The sequence below is a fragment of the Serinus canaria genome, chromosome 20 (genome assembly GCF_022539315.1).
Source record: "Serinus canaria isolate serCan28SL12 chromosome 20, serCan2020, whole genome shotgun sequence".
NCBI classification, from domain to species: domain Eukaryota; kingdom Metazoa; phylum Chordata; class Aves; order Passeriformes; family Fringillidae; genus Serinus; species Serinus canaria.
In genome coordinates this window covers 8,972,116-8,986,839 of record NC_066333.1, presented here as the reverse complement: position 1 = coordinate 8,986,839, position 14,724 = coordinate 8,972,116, and the positions used below count along the sequence as shown (strand labels likewise).

The 14,724-nt window shown below is 46.4% G+C and overlaps 1 protein-coding gene across 1 annotated transcript in view; it reads left to right on the top strand.

Annotated features, from left to right (window-relative positions):
- COL20A1 (collagen type XX alpha 1 chain) overlaps window positions 1–9,745 on the top strand; it is a 52,549-nt gene extending 42,804 nt beyond the window's left edge. Inside the window, exons 30-40 of the mRNA XM_009093106.4 lie at window positions 640–735; window positions 1,244–1,297; window positions 1,662–1,715; window positions 2,035–2,088; window positions 3,447–3,518; window positions 4,189–4,224; window positions 5,495–5,561; window positions 6,384–6,572; window positions 7,872–7,949; window positions 8,764–8,919; window positions 9,411–9,745. Coding sequence (XP_009091354.2) covers window positions 640–735; window positions 1,244–1,297; window positions 1,662–1,715; window positions 2,035–2,088; window positions 3,447–3,518; window positions 4,189–4,224; window positions 5,495–5,561; window positions 6,384–6,572; window positions 7,872–7,949; window positions 8,764–8,919; window positions 9,411–9,424 — 870 coding nt within the window. The 3' untranslated portion in view covers window positions 9,425–9,745. The remainder of the gene's footprint in view (window positions 1–639; window positions 736–1,243; window positions 1,298–1,661; window positions 1,716–2,034; window positions 2,089–3,446; window positions 3,519–4,188; window positions 4,225–5,494; window positions 5,562–6,383; window positions 6,573–7,871; window positions 7,950–8,763; window positions 8,920–9,410) is intronic.
- Window positions 9,746–14,724: the final 4,979 nt, after the last annotated feature.

Here is a 14,724-nt window from a genome sequence, read left to right as displayed (position 1 = left end):
GTCAGCAATGTCCTCTGAGAGCAGCTGGGCTGTGATAGGGTCAGGCTTTGTGCTGCCAGATCTCCTGCCCAGACACTGCCCTGGGGCAGAGCAGAGGGAGGAGGGAGGCAGGGAGGGAAGCACAGCCCTGAGGTGCGCATGAGGAGTGGCTGGGTCTGAATCCCCCAGCCCTGGGGACTGCAGCAAACCCTGGTGCAAATGTTCACAGCTCCATGGATCAGCACAGGGCAGAGCCAGAGCAGAGCACTGGTCCCATTTTTTGGGGTGACATCTGGGAAAGCAGCATGGCTGCAGAGGAAGGATTTGGGGGAAGGACACAGATCTCAGAAATGGACTAAGGAAGATTTCCCTTTGCTCTCTGACCACCTTGAATAACAGGAATAACTGCTTGGGAAGGTGAATTGTGCTCTGCAAAGCACCTTCTGCAGCTTTGCTGTCTGCTCTCATGAAAGGTGGCCCAAAACCTTGGACCTAAAGTACAAAGGCAGCTGAGGTTACTGGAGATGCCCTCAGTGCTCCAGCTAATCTTGAATCCTGTAGATGGCTCGTGCTGATCCAGGCCATGCAGTGAAGCCCATGAGGAGAGCAGGCACCATCCACTTCCTTCCCTTATGATTGTTTCCTTGTCTTTGGTTTCAGGGTGAGCCAGGCCCCCCTGGACAAGTGGGACCAGCAGGTCCCAGTGGCCAGCAAGGCTCTCCAGGCTCCCAGGGAATCACAGTTCAGGGCCCTGTGGTATGTGACCTCTTCCATTGCCTTTTTTTTGTCACTCACTCTTCCCAGCTAGAACCTGTCAGAAATGGGTGTCAGTGCTGTGATTTATGTGCTTGTATCACCCTCCCCAACAGCTGAACAGCTGCAGAGGGAGAGATGGCAATCAGTGGGTTTCTGCTGACGAGGCCCTGCACCTAATTATTCTGGCCAATGCCTGCTTTTGTCCAGACTCTCCTTAATGGGCTTTTATTTCCAGCAGCCCAGTGGGGTCCCTTCCAAATCAGAATATCCTATGAATATTCAGGCATTTCTCTTTCCAGTGATCATCATTGCTTGGCAGGGAGTAGTGGCAAGGGCTGCCACATGTCTGGGATGGCAGAATCCCTGTGCACATGCTGTGGCTGTAAATTACCCTGGAACGCTGCAGGGAGCAGGAACAACCTGGGACATGCATGTGGAGCTGCAGGATGCTCGTTGCCTTTAAGGGTTCTGCCACACACCCAACTGTGTGCTTCTGTTTTAATCCAAGGGCCCACCAGGAATTAAAGGAGAGAAAGGAGACACTGGAATCCCTGGCATGCAGGTAATGGCAAACACCACTCCTTCTGCTTGTCCCAAAGATTTCCCCACTGCTGCCCCCCCTTTTTTTTTTTTTTCTTCTGAGTAACTACTTCAGGCAAATCTGAAAAGTTGTTGGTCTTGTCTGCTTGGGAACTGTCATTTTGGAATGCCATCACTTTCCCAAGGAAACTGAGTCACCTGGTGTAAGGCAGATAGACCTATCTGTTAGCTGGATATGATGGAATTAAAGCTGGGGTAACAGTCTTTGCTGTATGTGATGAATAACTCTCTCTCTTCTTTGACCTTTCTCTTCTGTCCTCTGTTCCAAGATGGATTAGGGCAAGGATAACCAGATGCTGACTTTACCCAGCATTTCTGATTTACAGGGCATTCCTGGTGTGCAGGGAGCTCCGGGCAGGGATGGACTTCAAGGTGCAAAGGTAAAACACCCCTGAGGTTTTATGCATGGGTGCCTAAAATTCTGCTAGGAGCATCCCAGCAGAGACTCCAAACATCCCAGTGCACTCAGTGCAGAAGTGAATGGTCTTTTCACAAAGCCAGATGGACTGGGGGGAAAAAAATGGGATCATGTCAGGTTTGGCCAAATCTGAGCAGATACTGCCCTTCTTGCTGCTCGACAGATGCTTTTCTTACCCACTTTAGCAAGTTCCTGCTAAAAGCAGCACATGGAAAAGCATCTGACTGCTGATGAGGTCTCAGAATCCTCTTGCTAGTGAATGACTGGATTTGGCTTTGCAGGGGGTGAGGGGACTAGAAGGCACAGCTGGGCCTCCAGGACCTCCTGGACCAAGGGTGAGTACTCCCTGTGAGTGATGCACTCTGAAATCTGTTCCTCAGCAGAGTTTTGTGCTTCCACCTGGAAGTGTCAGGGCAAACCCCCTTCCCAGGGTACCACAGGGAACACCTGGCACATGGTGCAGGTGCCCCCTTTCCCTGCCACCCCTCAGTGTAAGAAGAAAATCCTTTGCTTCCTCTGGCAAGTCCTGAGGAAGTTTCATCCCATCCAGGAGATTCTTATTGTGCTGTTTTCCCTTTCCTGACACTGCTGTTTTCCAGCTGTTGGTTGAGTTGGAGGGGATTTGGTTTGTTAGACTGAACTCAGCAGGAGCTGGAGGATGCAGGCAGCGTGAAGCACATCACAGCCAGCATTTGCTGCCAGGGCTGGATGTAGAGGGGTGTGCTTGCACTCAGTCATGCCCAGGGTAGCAGAACTTTAAGACCTGTTGATTCACAGCTCCTAATTGGAAGGCACCACAGGAACACTTCATTTTACTTGGGAAATTGAACCAAATTTGGGGGTAGTTGATGGCTGGTGGACCTGATAAGTTACTGATTCTCACAGCTGAGTCTCACTGCTGAATTATAAGGAATTTGGCAGTGCTTGTGCTAAGTTATTTATAGGAGCCAAGGCTGAATTAGGCTCATAACTTTGACTTGTTCATCCTGGAATATGTGGAGCTGGCAGCATTTAGCCTCAGCTTTTTAAATATGAGGAAAGCACTGTCACCTCCAGAGCAGGCTCTGAAAGCTGTTCTGGTGCTACCTTGAAAACCTTTCTCATTTTCACTGTTCAGAAAAGTTGTTAATATCTACTGAATTCAAATGTAATAGCTGGAAAATTCTAAAACAAAGTATTTCTGCTAGTTGTTTTAGCTGATTTTTTTCTTCCCTTTATGGCTCCAAAAGGCACAGAAAGCTCACAAAGAGGAGATGACCAGAGAAGGCACTTCCCACTCTCTAAGCTGCTGTTGATGTTGTTAAGTATTAGAGGCCAGCACAAGTTTTAAAGGAAAAAGGAAACAACCACGTGGAGTTGGGAGGCTGAAGAAGAGGGCTGTGCTCTAGGCTATGTCTAAATCTGAATATATAATGAAAGATCAAAAAGCCTGTAGGGTATGAACTACACTGCAGTTTGTTGGCAAAACTCAGCTTTGCTGGCTTGGCCATAATTGAGATGGTGATGGGAAATGATGTGAGCATGACTCACACCCGATGTGCTTTGAACAGTGGGCACGTGGCTGGGCAGGAAACTGAGGGCTACTCTTCCCTTGCTTGAGTCCTCTAAACTCCCACCACAGGTGCCCCTGGAGCCCTTGAACAGAAAAAGAAAGTTGGGGAATGACTGGATTGTTACTGTGTAATGTCTGCAGGGTTTCCAAGGAGCCACAGGCACCCGAGGCAGCAGTGGTGAGAAGGGACCTCCAGGTGATGTTGGGCCAACAGTAAGTCTCTGCTTTTGGGTCTCAAAGAAGGGCAAGACATGGGATAATTGAGAGGGGATGAGCTGTTCCCACAGCAGCTCTGCCTCAGAGTCTGAAGGATGGTTTAAATTCACACTCATCCTTCTTAAGGAGATGTCTGGGCATTCAAAGCCCAGGCTACTGATCTGTTGATAAAGCATTCAGCAAATCCCACCTCCCTTCACCCTCTGCAGATTCACCTGCTACACAGAATCTAAACAGATTTCTGGTGTAAGATTATAGAATAAAGCAAGAAAGTCACTCCTGAGCTGGAGCAGCCAGCCTTGGGCTTGTAGGTGAAACCACAGATCTAAATGTCACAGGTATTTCTTCTCCTCAGATGTTAAAAACCACCTGTCCTGCTGGGAAATGTGTTCTAAGAGTGCAGCTGAGAAATTCCTGCATTCCTGTGTATGGTGCTTATCCCACTGCTCCAGTTACTGATTTATTACTCTTTTTCTTTAAAAACAAAGTGTTGGAGTATGAGTTCATACTCTTACAATCACTGCCATGAGGTCAAGGAAACAACAGGAGTGTGAGAAACAAGCACTGTGCTCCCACTAATGTAACCCACCCCCCCAGTGAATTTATTTGTTTGTTTGTTTTCTGTTCTTCCTTCCCTTTGACTTATTCATTTTTTTTTTTCCTGTAGGGGCTGCCAGGTCCCAAAGGAGAAAGAGGAGAGAAAGTGAGTTTTTCTGGTGCTGGGTGACACTGTCAGTGCATCATACTCTCAAAAGAGTGGGTGTGATAACCTGAATTGCAGCTTTTACTTACAATTATGAGCCAAACCTCTCCAGTGTTGGTTGTACCTATTGCTTGTGCCTTTCCTTTCCCCTGCACAGGTTGGGCTGCTGGGGTATAAATAATCCCACAGCAGTCAGGAGCTCCTTAGTATCACTTGTAGTAATGAAGCAGAAATGTCAAATGCAAATCCATTCTTTGCTGAGAAGGGAAAAACCAAACCCACTTGGCTCCACTTTGTTCTGGTTTAATGTGTTACAAAAGGGGACTCATTTGTCATAATCATTGTCCATGCCCCAGCACAGACCTTGGCAGCCAGGACATCCACACCACCTGGGAAGGTTATTTTGTTGGGAAAAGAAGTTTTTCAAGTTTTTCTCATCATGACTTCTGGGTAAATTAAACTGCCATGACTTCCTAGGAGTCATTGCCAAGACTGACTTATGCAAATTTGCCTTCAGACAGGGATGAGGTGCTTTTGTGTCAAGTTAATGCTGCAGAATTATAATTTTTAAGAGCATTCACCTTCCAATCCCACCAGCTATTCCTTTTCTAGACTTTTTTTCCACTGGAACTTTCTATTTTCCCCTCCTTTGGGTGTTGAACAGAGCAGTTTTTTAAGCCTGGGTTACCTGCACTGTGATCCAGCCAGAGATGTATGTTTTATAAACAGTTCTGGAAGCAGGGGCATTAGGTATGAATTTCACAGTCAGTGTTTATTTTTAAACAGGTTTTTGCATTTTAATTGCTTTTCCCTACTTTACTAAAACTTTCTGAAGGGCCCATAATATATGATTTATTCAAAATACAGTAAGAATCAATATTCATGGAAGATGGAGTCAAAGATAGGAAGGTGTAATATCTGATCATACTAAATGTTTTACATATCACAGAACACTGAGTTATAGACTTAGCATCTTTTCTGATAAAATTTGAGGGTGAAATTTGCTCTCCCTTTTTTGGTAATTATTTAGATTCGGTCTGGGCCTTTTGATATGCAGGAGAAAGCAATTATTGATGTTTCCAATTTCAATTTTCTGGTTTCAGAGCTTCTTGATAAATAAATAGAGCTGCATTTCACAGTAATTAATATCTCTGGAACTCAAGCTGAGAAAATGAATGGGCTGAAAGCTATCATGCATTATGAGATTGATCCTTTATAAAAGATATTAATACTTAATTTTTTTATTATTTTTTTAAATGCTTCCTTTTAGGGGGAGCCACAGTCTTTGGCCACCATTTACCAGCTTGTTAGCCAGGCCTGTGAGAGGATGATTCAGAGTGAGTAAAACCAACCCAGCTCCTGAGTCTGCTCACTGGTGATGGGACAAGGGGGAAGGGCTTTGAGCTGAAGGATTGGATTTATATTAGATGTGATATTGTTCCCTGTGAGGGTGCTGAGGCCCTGGCACAGAGAGGCTGTGGCTGCCCCATCCCTGCAGGTGTTCAAAGCCAGGTTGGGCAGGGCTTGGAGCAACCTGGGATGGGGGAAGGTGGCCCTGCTCATGGCAGGGGGTGGAACAAGATGAGCTTTAAGGTCCCTTCCAACCCAAACCAGTCTGTGATTCTGTGATCCTCAGACTCTCCAGAAGTGGAAAACCAGAGGAGAGACATCCTGGAGCTGTAGTGATCCCAGCAGCTCCACCACCAGCAAATGCCCCATCTCAGGCTCCAAGTGCTACTTTGGCTTTATCGGGTGTCACTAGCACAGAAAAGACCTGCAAACCATTTATTTGCAAAACCCTTTGGTGTTTTGCAAAGCCTCCTTTATTTCTTAAATGGAAGAGCTTGAAACTAATTTGAGAGAAATTATTCTTTCAGCAATACATGTTGATTCCTCCCTGATTCCTCCTGAGACGAGGCAGTTTTGTAAAGCTCCTGTGCTGGGATGTGCAGAGAGAAGCAGTGCCTTGTCCAAGGTCAGGCAGCAAAGTCATCACTCAGCTGCCCATCTTCATCTCCTGCCTCTCTCAGTTTGGACTGACAGATTTTTAGCACTAGCTGATCATTCTAAGTACCTTTTTAGACAAAATCCTTTGATTTTTATCTCTCTTCTGAATTTCCCACCCAAGGAAATGTTTATTTTCTCTCTTGCCTTCTCAGCTCATGTGTTGAAATTTGACTCATTCATACATGAACATGCAAGGAAGCCAGTTCCCATCTGGGAGGAAAGGTTAAAACCAGGAGAACCAGGACCACCAGGCCCCCCAGGCCCACCTGGGAACAGTGGAGAAAGAGGAGAAAATGGCAGCCCTGGACAGCCAGGCAAAGATGGGTATCCAGGAGAGAGAGGTATGGACAGAAGGGTTCATATGCACTTTTCACTGCATTTTTGATACTTTAACTAAACATCTCAGTGCCTCAAGTACTGTATAGATAATGCATGACATTATCTCATTTCATTGCTGTTTTCCTTTTGAACTTCTCCGTTCTAGGAAGAGACACCCAAATTATAAATCTCAACAAGCAGGGAGAAGCCAGATGCAGCCAACTCTATTTTTAAGCTTTGAATGGAAGGAAAGGCCAGTTTAGCTCCATTTGTAGGTTTGGGGGGATGGAGAGTTTAATTTTAGGGTGCAGGAGGGTTTTTCTACAGAAAAGCAGTCATTTGGGTGAAGACATGGGGGTGGAACAGATCAGCTTTGGGCAGAAAGGAGGAGCATTGGGAAACACTGATAGAAGGCATGAGGCAGCTGAAGCAATCTTCAAAGGGGAAATGTCTGGAGCAGTAGTTTCACAATGAAAGACACAGACATAACTAAAGAAATAAATTAATACAATCTCAGAAGTGCCCTCAGTTATTGCACATGAATGAGTGAAAGGTGGGAAGATGTTTTGCTTGGATTCCCAGACGAAGTTTGTCAGTGGTTCAAGTAATTGTCTGTCAAAATAAAAAGAAAAGCATTGGTTTCAGCAGTCTCCTAACACCTCGGAGGAACTGGAAATGTTCTGTTTAACTCCTTCCTCCTGCAGTAGTCAGTCTTAGCTGGTATCTGCACAGCTCATCAAAAATCACTTCAGAGAGAAGGGAGTAACAACAGATTTTTCCAGCCTGTCAAGCAGGAGAGGGCAGAAGATGGATCTTAGTGAAAAACCACCTGAAGGACATGGCTGATCAAAATATTTTCATCTTAAAACAATGAAAAATCATATTTTGTCAAAATGTACCTGTTTTCTCTGAGAGGTACTAGTTTCACAAGTAATTTAACAGGAAAATATCAAACCTGGCTAACCAGCACCTGGTCAAAGAGACAGCTCAGCTTTGTGATTTGTTTGAATCACATGAAGAGCACAGAGCTGGACCTGACCCCCAGGCTGGTGCTGTAACAGTCTTGCTATGAATTTCTCTGTGAAAAATCTTCATTCCCACCCCTATTGGGCTGCAGGTCTGTGCTGCTTGGATCAAAGAAATCAGTGCCCTGCTGGTCAGAGCAAGAGTAGGTGCCCAGACTGAATGAAAGCAAATGGATGTTTCTCAGTGTTGCCAAGGGTTGTGACTCCTCTTTGACTCATGGAGAGACTGCAGGAGCCTCAATTCCGGGTGAAATTTGACATACAGTGAAGCAACACTTATCTCTTATCTGTGAATAGGTGCCCCAGGGCCAAAAGGAGAGAAAGGGATGTCTGGAGCCAGTGAGGAAGGGAGCCAAGGACCCAGAGGGAGAACAGGTAGAGTGACCCCAACTTCTGTCTATTGATCCAGCAAGGCCATGGGATGGCCACCAGCTCTCAGATCCAAAGCATCATCCAGCTGAAGGACCTCTGTGGTGGGGTTGGACTCACCTTCCACCACAGCCCTGCTGGCAGCATCCTCAATGGTTCCTCTCTGCTAAAATGCAAGAGATTACTCCAGGCAGCTTCTTCCCTCTGGTACCCATTCCCAGGGGATGCTGTGTTTTGAGGACATGAGACACATCCAGGGAGTTTTAGTTTTTCTGCCTTTTTTGCATGCAAGACCAGATGCTTGGGGGATAGAAGCTCTGAAAATTCAGCTCGTGGAACATAAGGGTTTGTGAGTAATGTGTGAGGATTTGGTGTACTCCTCCACCCTGATCCCTGCACTTGGGACCTGTGGGAAGTTTGCCACTGGCATAGCAAACCAGGCACTGTCAAAAGAGTGTGGTCAAACACATTCTTCTGCATTTAATTGTCTACAGTTGAGATACAAAGACACAAACCCCAGTGACTCTGGGATGGATCCTGGGATTAAGGCGATTCTCTGCATTGACATGTAGGTGGATTTGGGGTTCTCATAACCAGGCTCCATTTTTAGCCAAGCTGTGCACCCTTAAGGTCAAGAATACTGGGATTCAGGTACTGGGATTCAGAACAGGTTTTCCAACAGGCAGGTCCTGTTTATCCACCAAAATGAGTTAACTGTGCTCAGAAAATTACCTGTCACGTAGGATGGAGGAAAATACAGCAGAGGAATCGCACTGCTAAAGCTGATGTGCTACAGCTTTCTGTGCTTCTCCTTCTGCAGGCCCACCAGGAGAGGTTGTGCAGGGGAAACCAGGTCCCAAGGGTTTCCCTGGGAATGTTGGTCCTCCAGGTTTCCCTGGTGTCAGAGGGCAGCCTGGGCAGCCTGGGCAGCCAGGGGGCTGTGATGTCTCTGGATGTTTTGGGGCTGATAGAAGAGGTAAGTCCTGACTGTGTCAGTACAAAGATGATTGCATGGCTGGGCTCTGGTTACTTCTCTTGAGCCAGGCAGAGACCTCTGATGATCCTTCAGGCGCCATCAGTCCTGCAAAGCCTCCTCTGCAGAGCAGTCAGGGTGATTCCCATGCAACCCACGTGGATAAAAGCCAGCTCCAGGGGCTGCTCCTCAGCTATCCTTCATGGATTAACACATCATGCAGCACTAGTCCAGCAGGTGGGGAGGGATCATGGGGGATCACTTCTTCATGTTCCCAGCAATATTTCTATGGGGGATGGAGAGAGGGACAATTCCTCAGTTCCTACATTTGCATTTCATGGGGCTCAGTGGGACAAAGACCTGAGTGATGAAGAAATTCACTGGCACGGAACAAAAGGTTTACAAGGAAAAGGAATTAATTCTGAGCCATTCCTTCTCAGACCCTGACACTGATTTATTCATTTGCTCAGTGGCCTCATCCTTTCCACACACAGATTTTGTCCCCTGATGGCTGGGGCGGAGGCAGCTGAAGACGATGCTTTTCCCTGGAAATCTCTGGAAGAAAACTCCACAACTCCGAAAGAAGAAGCAACCCAAATAGCAGATGTGTTATGTTTTTTTAATGCCCCATCATTTCTGTATGGACAAGTCAATCAAACTCCACAGCCACAGCCTGTGTCTGGCTGAGCTGTCTGTGTGCACAACTGCAGTGCTCAAACTCACATCCCAGAGCAAGAAAAAGGCACAGCTGGATACTCAGGCTGACAGACTTGTAAGAAAAAGAAATACTGTATTGAAATGCTCAGAAATAACAGATAATTTCTGCCCATTTGTCTGCTTGTGGTTTCTCATTGTCAGCTGTTGTTCTGTGTCCCCAGCACAGAGAAAAGCAGCACCTCACAACCAAAGAAGCAAATCAATCCACTGGAGCACAGCTGCATTTTCCCTTGGCTGCCAAGGTAACAAAGTCTGGCACCATCTTGGCTGTATCTGCTTTTGGCAGAATGCTGATGGTTTCCTGGCAGGGGTGTTTTGTACACAAACATTGCAGCCAGAGATCACCTCACTGTGGTGTGACAAACCCCTGTTCAACACTCCTGGGGCTTGGTAACTCAGGCAAAGCCTTACATGAGTCACAACCCTGTGCTGAGAGGAGCTGGAGATTAACCTGCTGCTTTTTCCATGTCTCCCTCCTGCAGGCTGAGTAGCTACTTTGCATTTTATCAGGTGGAATATTGAACAGCTCTGAGTCTGGCTTTTACCCACATAACATGGAGGTAATTGTTGTGTTACACCCCTTTCCTTGCCATCAGCTGAGATGTGTATTTTATCAGTACCATGCAGATACTGATAAAAATGTTCCTCCTTCTTTGCAATCACTGCTTCAGGCTGTGCTGGATCATTGCCTGTAACCTGCCCCTGCTTCAGAAACAAACCTTCCTGAACTCTGATTAAACCCTAAGCCTAAAGCAGAGTGGTACAAAAAGTATCAGTACAGATTTTCCAGAGCTGTTAAAAGGTAAAAAATGGAGCATCATGCACATTCCTCCACATTTATTCTGGATGTGTAATTTCTGCAGTTTCATACAGGCTGGAAGCCTGGTGTTCATACAGCCAACCTCTGAAATCTTAGCAGCAAATACACTTAGAGAGTAGATTGTCACATCAATACCAAGGAGAAAGAGGTTTACCTTAAGAGAACTGAATTTTTTAGACAGGGAGTTCAAATATTATTTATTCTTGTCACTAAGGAAAAATCCTATGGAGTTCAGAAATTCTGCTAAAGGAGTATTGGAACATGTCAGACTTGTGTGGGAGCCAACCTACAACAAAAGTCAGATAAAATATGGTTAGTGCATCCTGTAAGTATTTAAAGTCATCCTTGGCTTTATGTGTGTTCATTCTCTAGAAACTCCCGAGAATTAATATTTTCAGTATGACACACATTAACTTTGGAAAATGTAGGAAAATGCATAGAAATACTACTCTGATTTCTGTTCACTGTGGAGCTCTCCAGAGTTGCCTTGACATATAAAATGGAAACCTTTCAGCTCAGATGGTGTTGTTGCAGACAAAGCTCCAGTCAGAAGAAGAAGGAGAGGTCAGAGGAGCTGAAGGATTCAGCACAGCAGGAACTCTGTGTTTGGAAGAGACACCTGCACAGGAACACCCTGCACAGGTGGTGGGAGTTGCAGTGTTTCTGTTTATACAGGTCAAAGAGCTTTGGAACTGTGCTTTCCTGATTCCTTGGGAAAAAAACCAAAACCCAAACCAAAAATCATAGCCAAACCTACAGTAAGTTGGCTCAGAATGGTTCTGAATTTAGCACTGAGTATAAACTCCAAAGCTGTGATAACTGGCCAGTGAAAGCAGTGGGCAGAAAATTATTGCCATGAAATGCTCACAAAGTGGGGAAGCTGAGCAGTTCAATGAGGAACATCTGCATTTGCAGGTTATTCTGAGTCCTTTCTGACTTAAACCAGTGCAGCCAAATCCCCAGTCCTGAATTTGCTGTTCTGCCTGTTAAAATTAGTAACCACAGGTGATTTGAGACAGAGCTCCTTTACGTTTCTTTGTCAACTGTTTTTGGAAATTGCTCACATCCCCTCTCTGCCTGTCTTGGGATTTGATCTATTTTGGTGGAATTCCTAGTGACATTTGCTTTTGTCTGGTTACTTCAGGTCCAAAAGCAGCAGTCAGACTTTAACAAAATTGGGTCCCAGCAGGGCTATTGATTAGGAGACAGACAACCTGCACAAACAACTTGTCCATTTATCTTCCTAAACTTTGTCCCATGAGTGGTTTTATTTACTTGAAGTCAAGGCTATTTAGTCCATGCAGTGTCACAGAGCCTGTGCCAGTGTTTTGTAACCCAATTCCTCAAGCCAAGGAGCTTTTCTGCTGAGAGATTTTTAGGAGTTTGACCCACCTGGTGTAGGTGGATTCTGGCAGGTTGAGGACCTTTTAGTGACAGATATTTTTGCAACAAGCATTTTTTGAGGTGTTATCTCTGTCTCAGGAGTAAAATATAACTACAGGAGTAACCAACAATGTTGTTAATAGGCAGCAGAGCTTGTTAAGCCTTTTCTCCATGACTCAACAGCTTGGCTGAATCAGAATTAAAGGGCTGGAAACAGGAAGATATCCTGGGAGTGGATAAAGTGTCATCAATGGACATCACTGCAGAGGTGGGGGGGAAGGTGGGGCTCTTTTGGGGGTGTTTTCCTTAGGGCTGCACATGAATCTTGCATCTCTCATCTGCACCTCTGCCTCTCTCCCTCTACACCAGTGAATTTCCTTGAGCCAAATTTCTTGATAAATGTCTAGAGAAACTTCTCCAAAAGGGAGGTGTTATGAGCTATGTGGATTAGCTCACTGGGGAATGAGATGGAAATCAGCCCTGGAAGTGCTGGGGAAATGGGGATTACATAGCTCATCCTACCAGCCAGCTGCAGATAAAACACCCTGCATCCTCTGTGCCTGGGAAGATGATCTGGGCAAAGTGAGCATTAGGGAAGCAGGAGAAAGGAATGTAGGGGAAAAACCAGAACAGTGGAGGTAACTGAGGTTGTTACAGCCAGTTTTGTTCCATTCATGCCCAAAGGAGCTGTACTGGAGGGAAAGCATCAAACACCATGGTAAGGATTCAATCTCTCCTGCACAAGTAAAACAGAAAAGATCAACACCCAAATCTGCTGTCTTTGATGCCTTTTGGGTCTCTGAGCTTAGTTTTGCACTCCTGGAAGCTGAAAATCATTTACTTAGCTCTGAATCTCTTCCAAGACATTTTAGGGCTCTTGTTGTGTCCCACTCTTGCTTCCTCACTCTTTTTCTGATGTCAGCTTGTTCACTCGAGTCCTGGGAATCAATTCTGAGCCGGGAGCATTACAAATGCCAACAGTCTGGCTGCATGCATTTTCCTGGAGTCTTTCATATGCTAAAACCTCTCTTTGTGTTCCAGGGGTTTGAAATAGCACAATTATTCATTTTTCTACAGTTCTAGTCTGGTTCATGTCCCAGTTTTATTCCAGTTTCTGATCACTGAATCCTATGGAGGGATAGCATCCTCCTAAACAACATCCAGGATGGAATAACCTGCCTGAGAAAGAGCAGTAGATGTTGTTTCCTAATTTCTCCCTTTAGACTTTAAAAGGAGGAATGTCAGAAGCAAAACCAAGAATTTATTTGAACTTTAACCCGGGAAACTGCTTATGCAACATGTGAGGAAACGTAGTTATCAGTGTATGAAAACTGCTGTGACATTAGCAAAGCAGAAGATGCCAGGGACTGCCCTATGCCAGCTTCTCCCCAGACACCAGTAACACCTCTGTGAATGGTTTCAGCTGTCACTCCTCATCTTGTGCCTCCAAACTCTGTGATCCTGCAGAGGCGCTGACTCCTCAAGGACACAGCCACACCCTTAGCACTCCTGATCACAGCTGGTACCTCTGATGTGCTAATGCAGCTCTTTCCTCCTCCCCTCCTTCATGGCAGAGCCATTCTCCCCTGGGTTTCATGTCCTGCTCTGCTGCAGTTGAAGTGCCATGCTCCCCTTGAGACACTGCCCTTCACACAGTGTGCACTGGCCATGGCTTTGAGCAGAAAAAGGTGAAAATTGGAGATGAGCCCTTTGCTGTGAACAAAGGACAGCCTGTGCCTGTCCCTACTGAACTTCCCAATATGTCACCTTGAACATCTGGCTCTTATTCTGTCCCTAAACCTTTATCAGTTCTCCTGGTGCCTCCAAGCCATCCCCTCCTGCCCCCAGGGCCCAGCAGCAGCTCTGGCAGCCCGGGCACCCTGGCTTGGCTTTGGCTCCTGCGTTTGCTGGGAGATGTGAGCAGAGGCTGGAGCTGCTGCTGACTCCATCCCAGCTGGAAACTGCTGCTTTTAATGCTAAAAATGTGCATGCACAGCCAAGGCTCCCACCTGCCCTGCTGCTAGTGATTCCCATGTGCTCAGGAGGAGGAGGAGGAGGAGGGGGAGGCAGAGCGAGCTCTGAGCAGCTGCTGTGGGCATTGCTGATACGATGCCCCAAACCCAGCAGTGTCCAGGGCCAGAAATCTTCCACCTTCATAATCCTTTTGTCAAAATGTTCAAAGGTGCTGGCGAGGGCTGACGCCGTGCCCCCGTGGGGCTGTGACAGCGAGAGGCTGTGCCACAGCCCTGCACAACCACCACAGCTGTGCTGGTACATTTATGCACTAGACCTTGAAGATGTTCGACTGTTTGTTTTCCTTTCATTGCCATAAGCAAACTCACTGACTGTGAAAAGGGATAAATTAGCATCTCCAAAGGCTGGGTCCCTCTCCATTCTGAAAACAAGCAGCTCCCTCGTCCTCCCTCCCTGCCTCCCACCCGTGCTGCGCCAGCACAGCTCTTTGTGGAGCTGGCCCAAACCACAGCTACTCTGCTTTCTTGGTGAGCCAAACACATTTTAAGCACTTGGCTGAATCTGTGAACACAGAGGTCACTTGTAGTTCTTAGATGAAGCCTCACAGGCTGATCACTGCATTGATTTTTAACCTGTGCTGTTCTGGCTGAGTGCAGTAACTTGTATTTCAAAGAAGTCTCTAAACCCCATTGTCTGTGTTCCAGCATTGCTGTCACAATTCTGAGCATCCCTGTGCTGCTCACTGAGCCGTGTGGCAGCAACGAGCCTCATGTGCCAGGCCACTACACAGGGTCACACATGTCCCACCTGGGCTCTCACCTGAGCCCTCACCTGGCTCTGGCTTCTGCCAGGACCTTCTGTGCTGCTCCCCAGGCAGCTGCCTGCCTCTCCTGGTGTGTATTTCCCTGAATTTA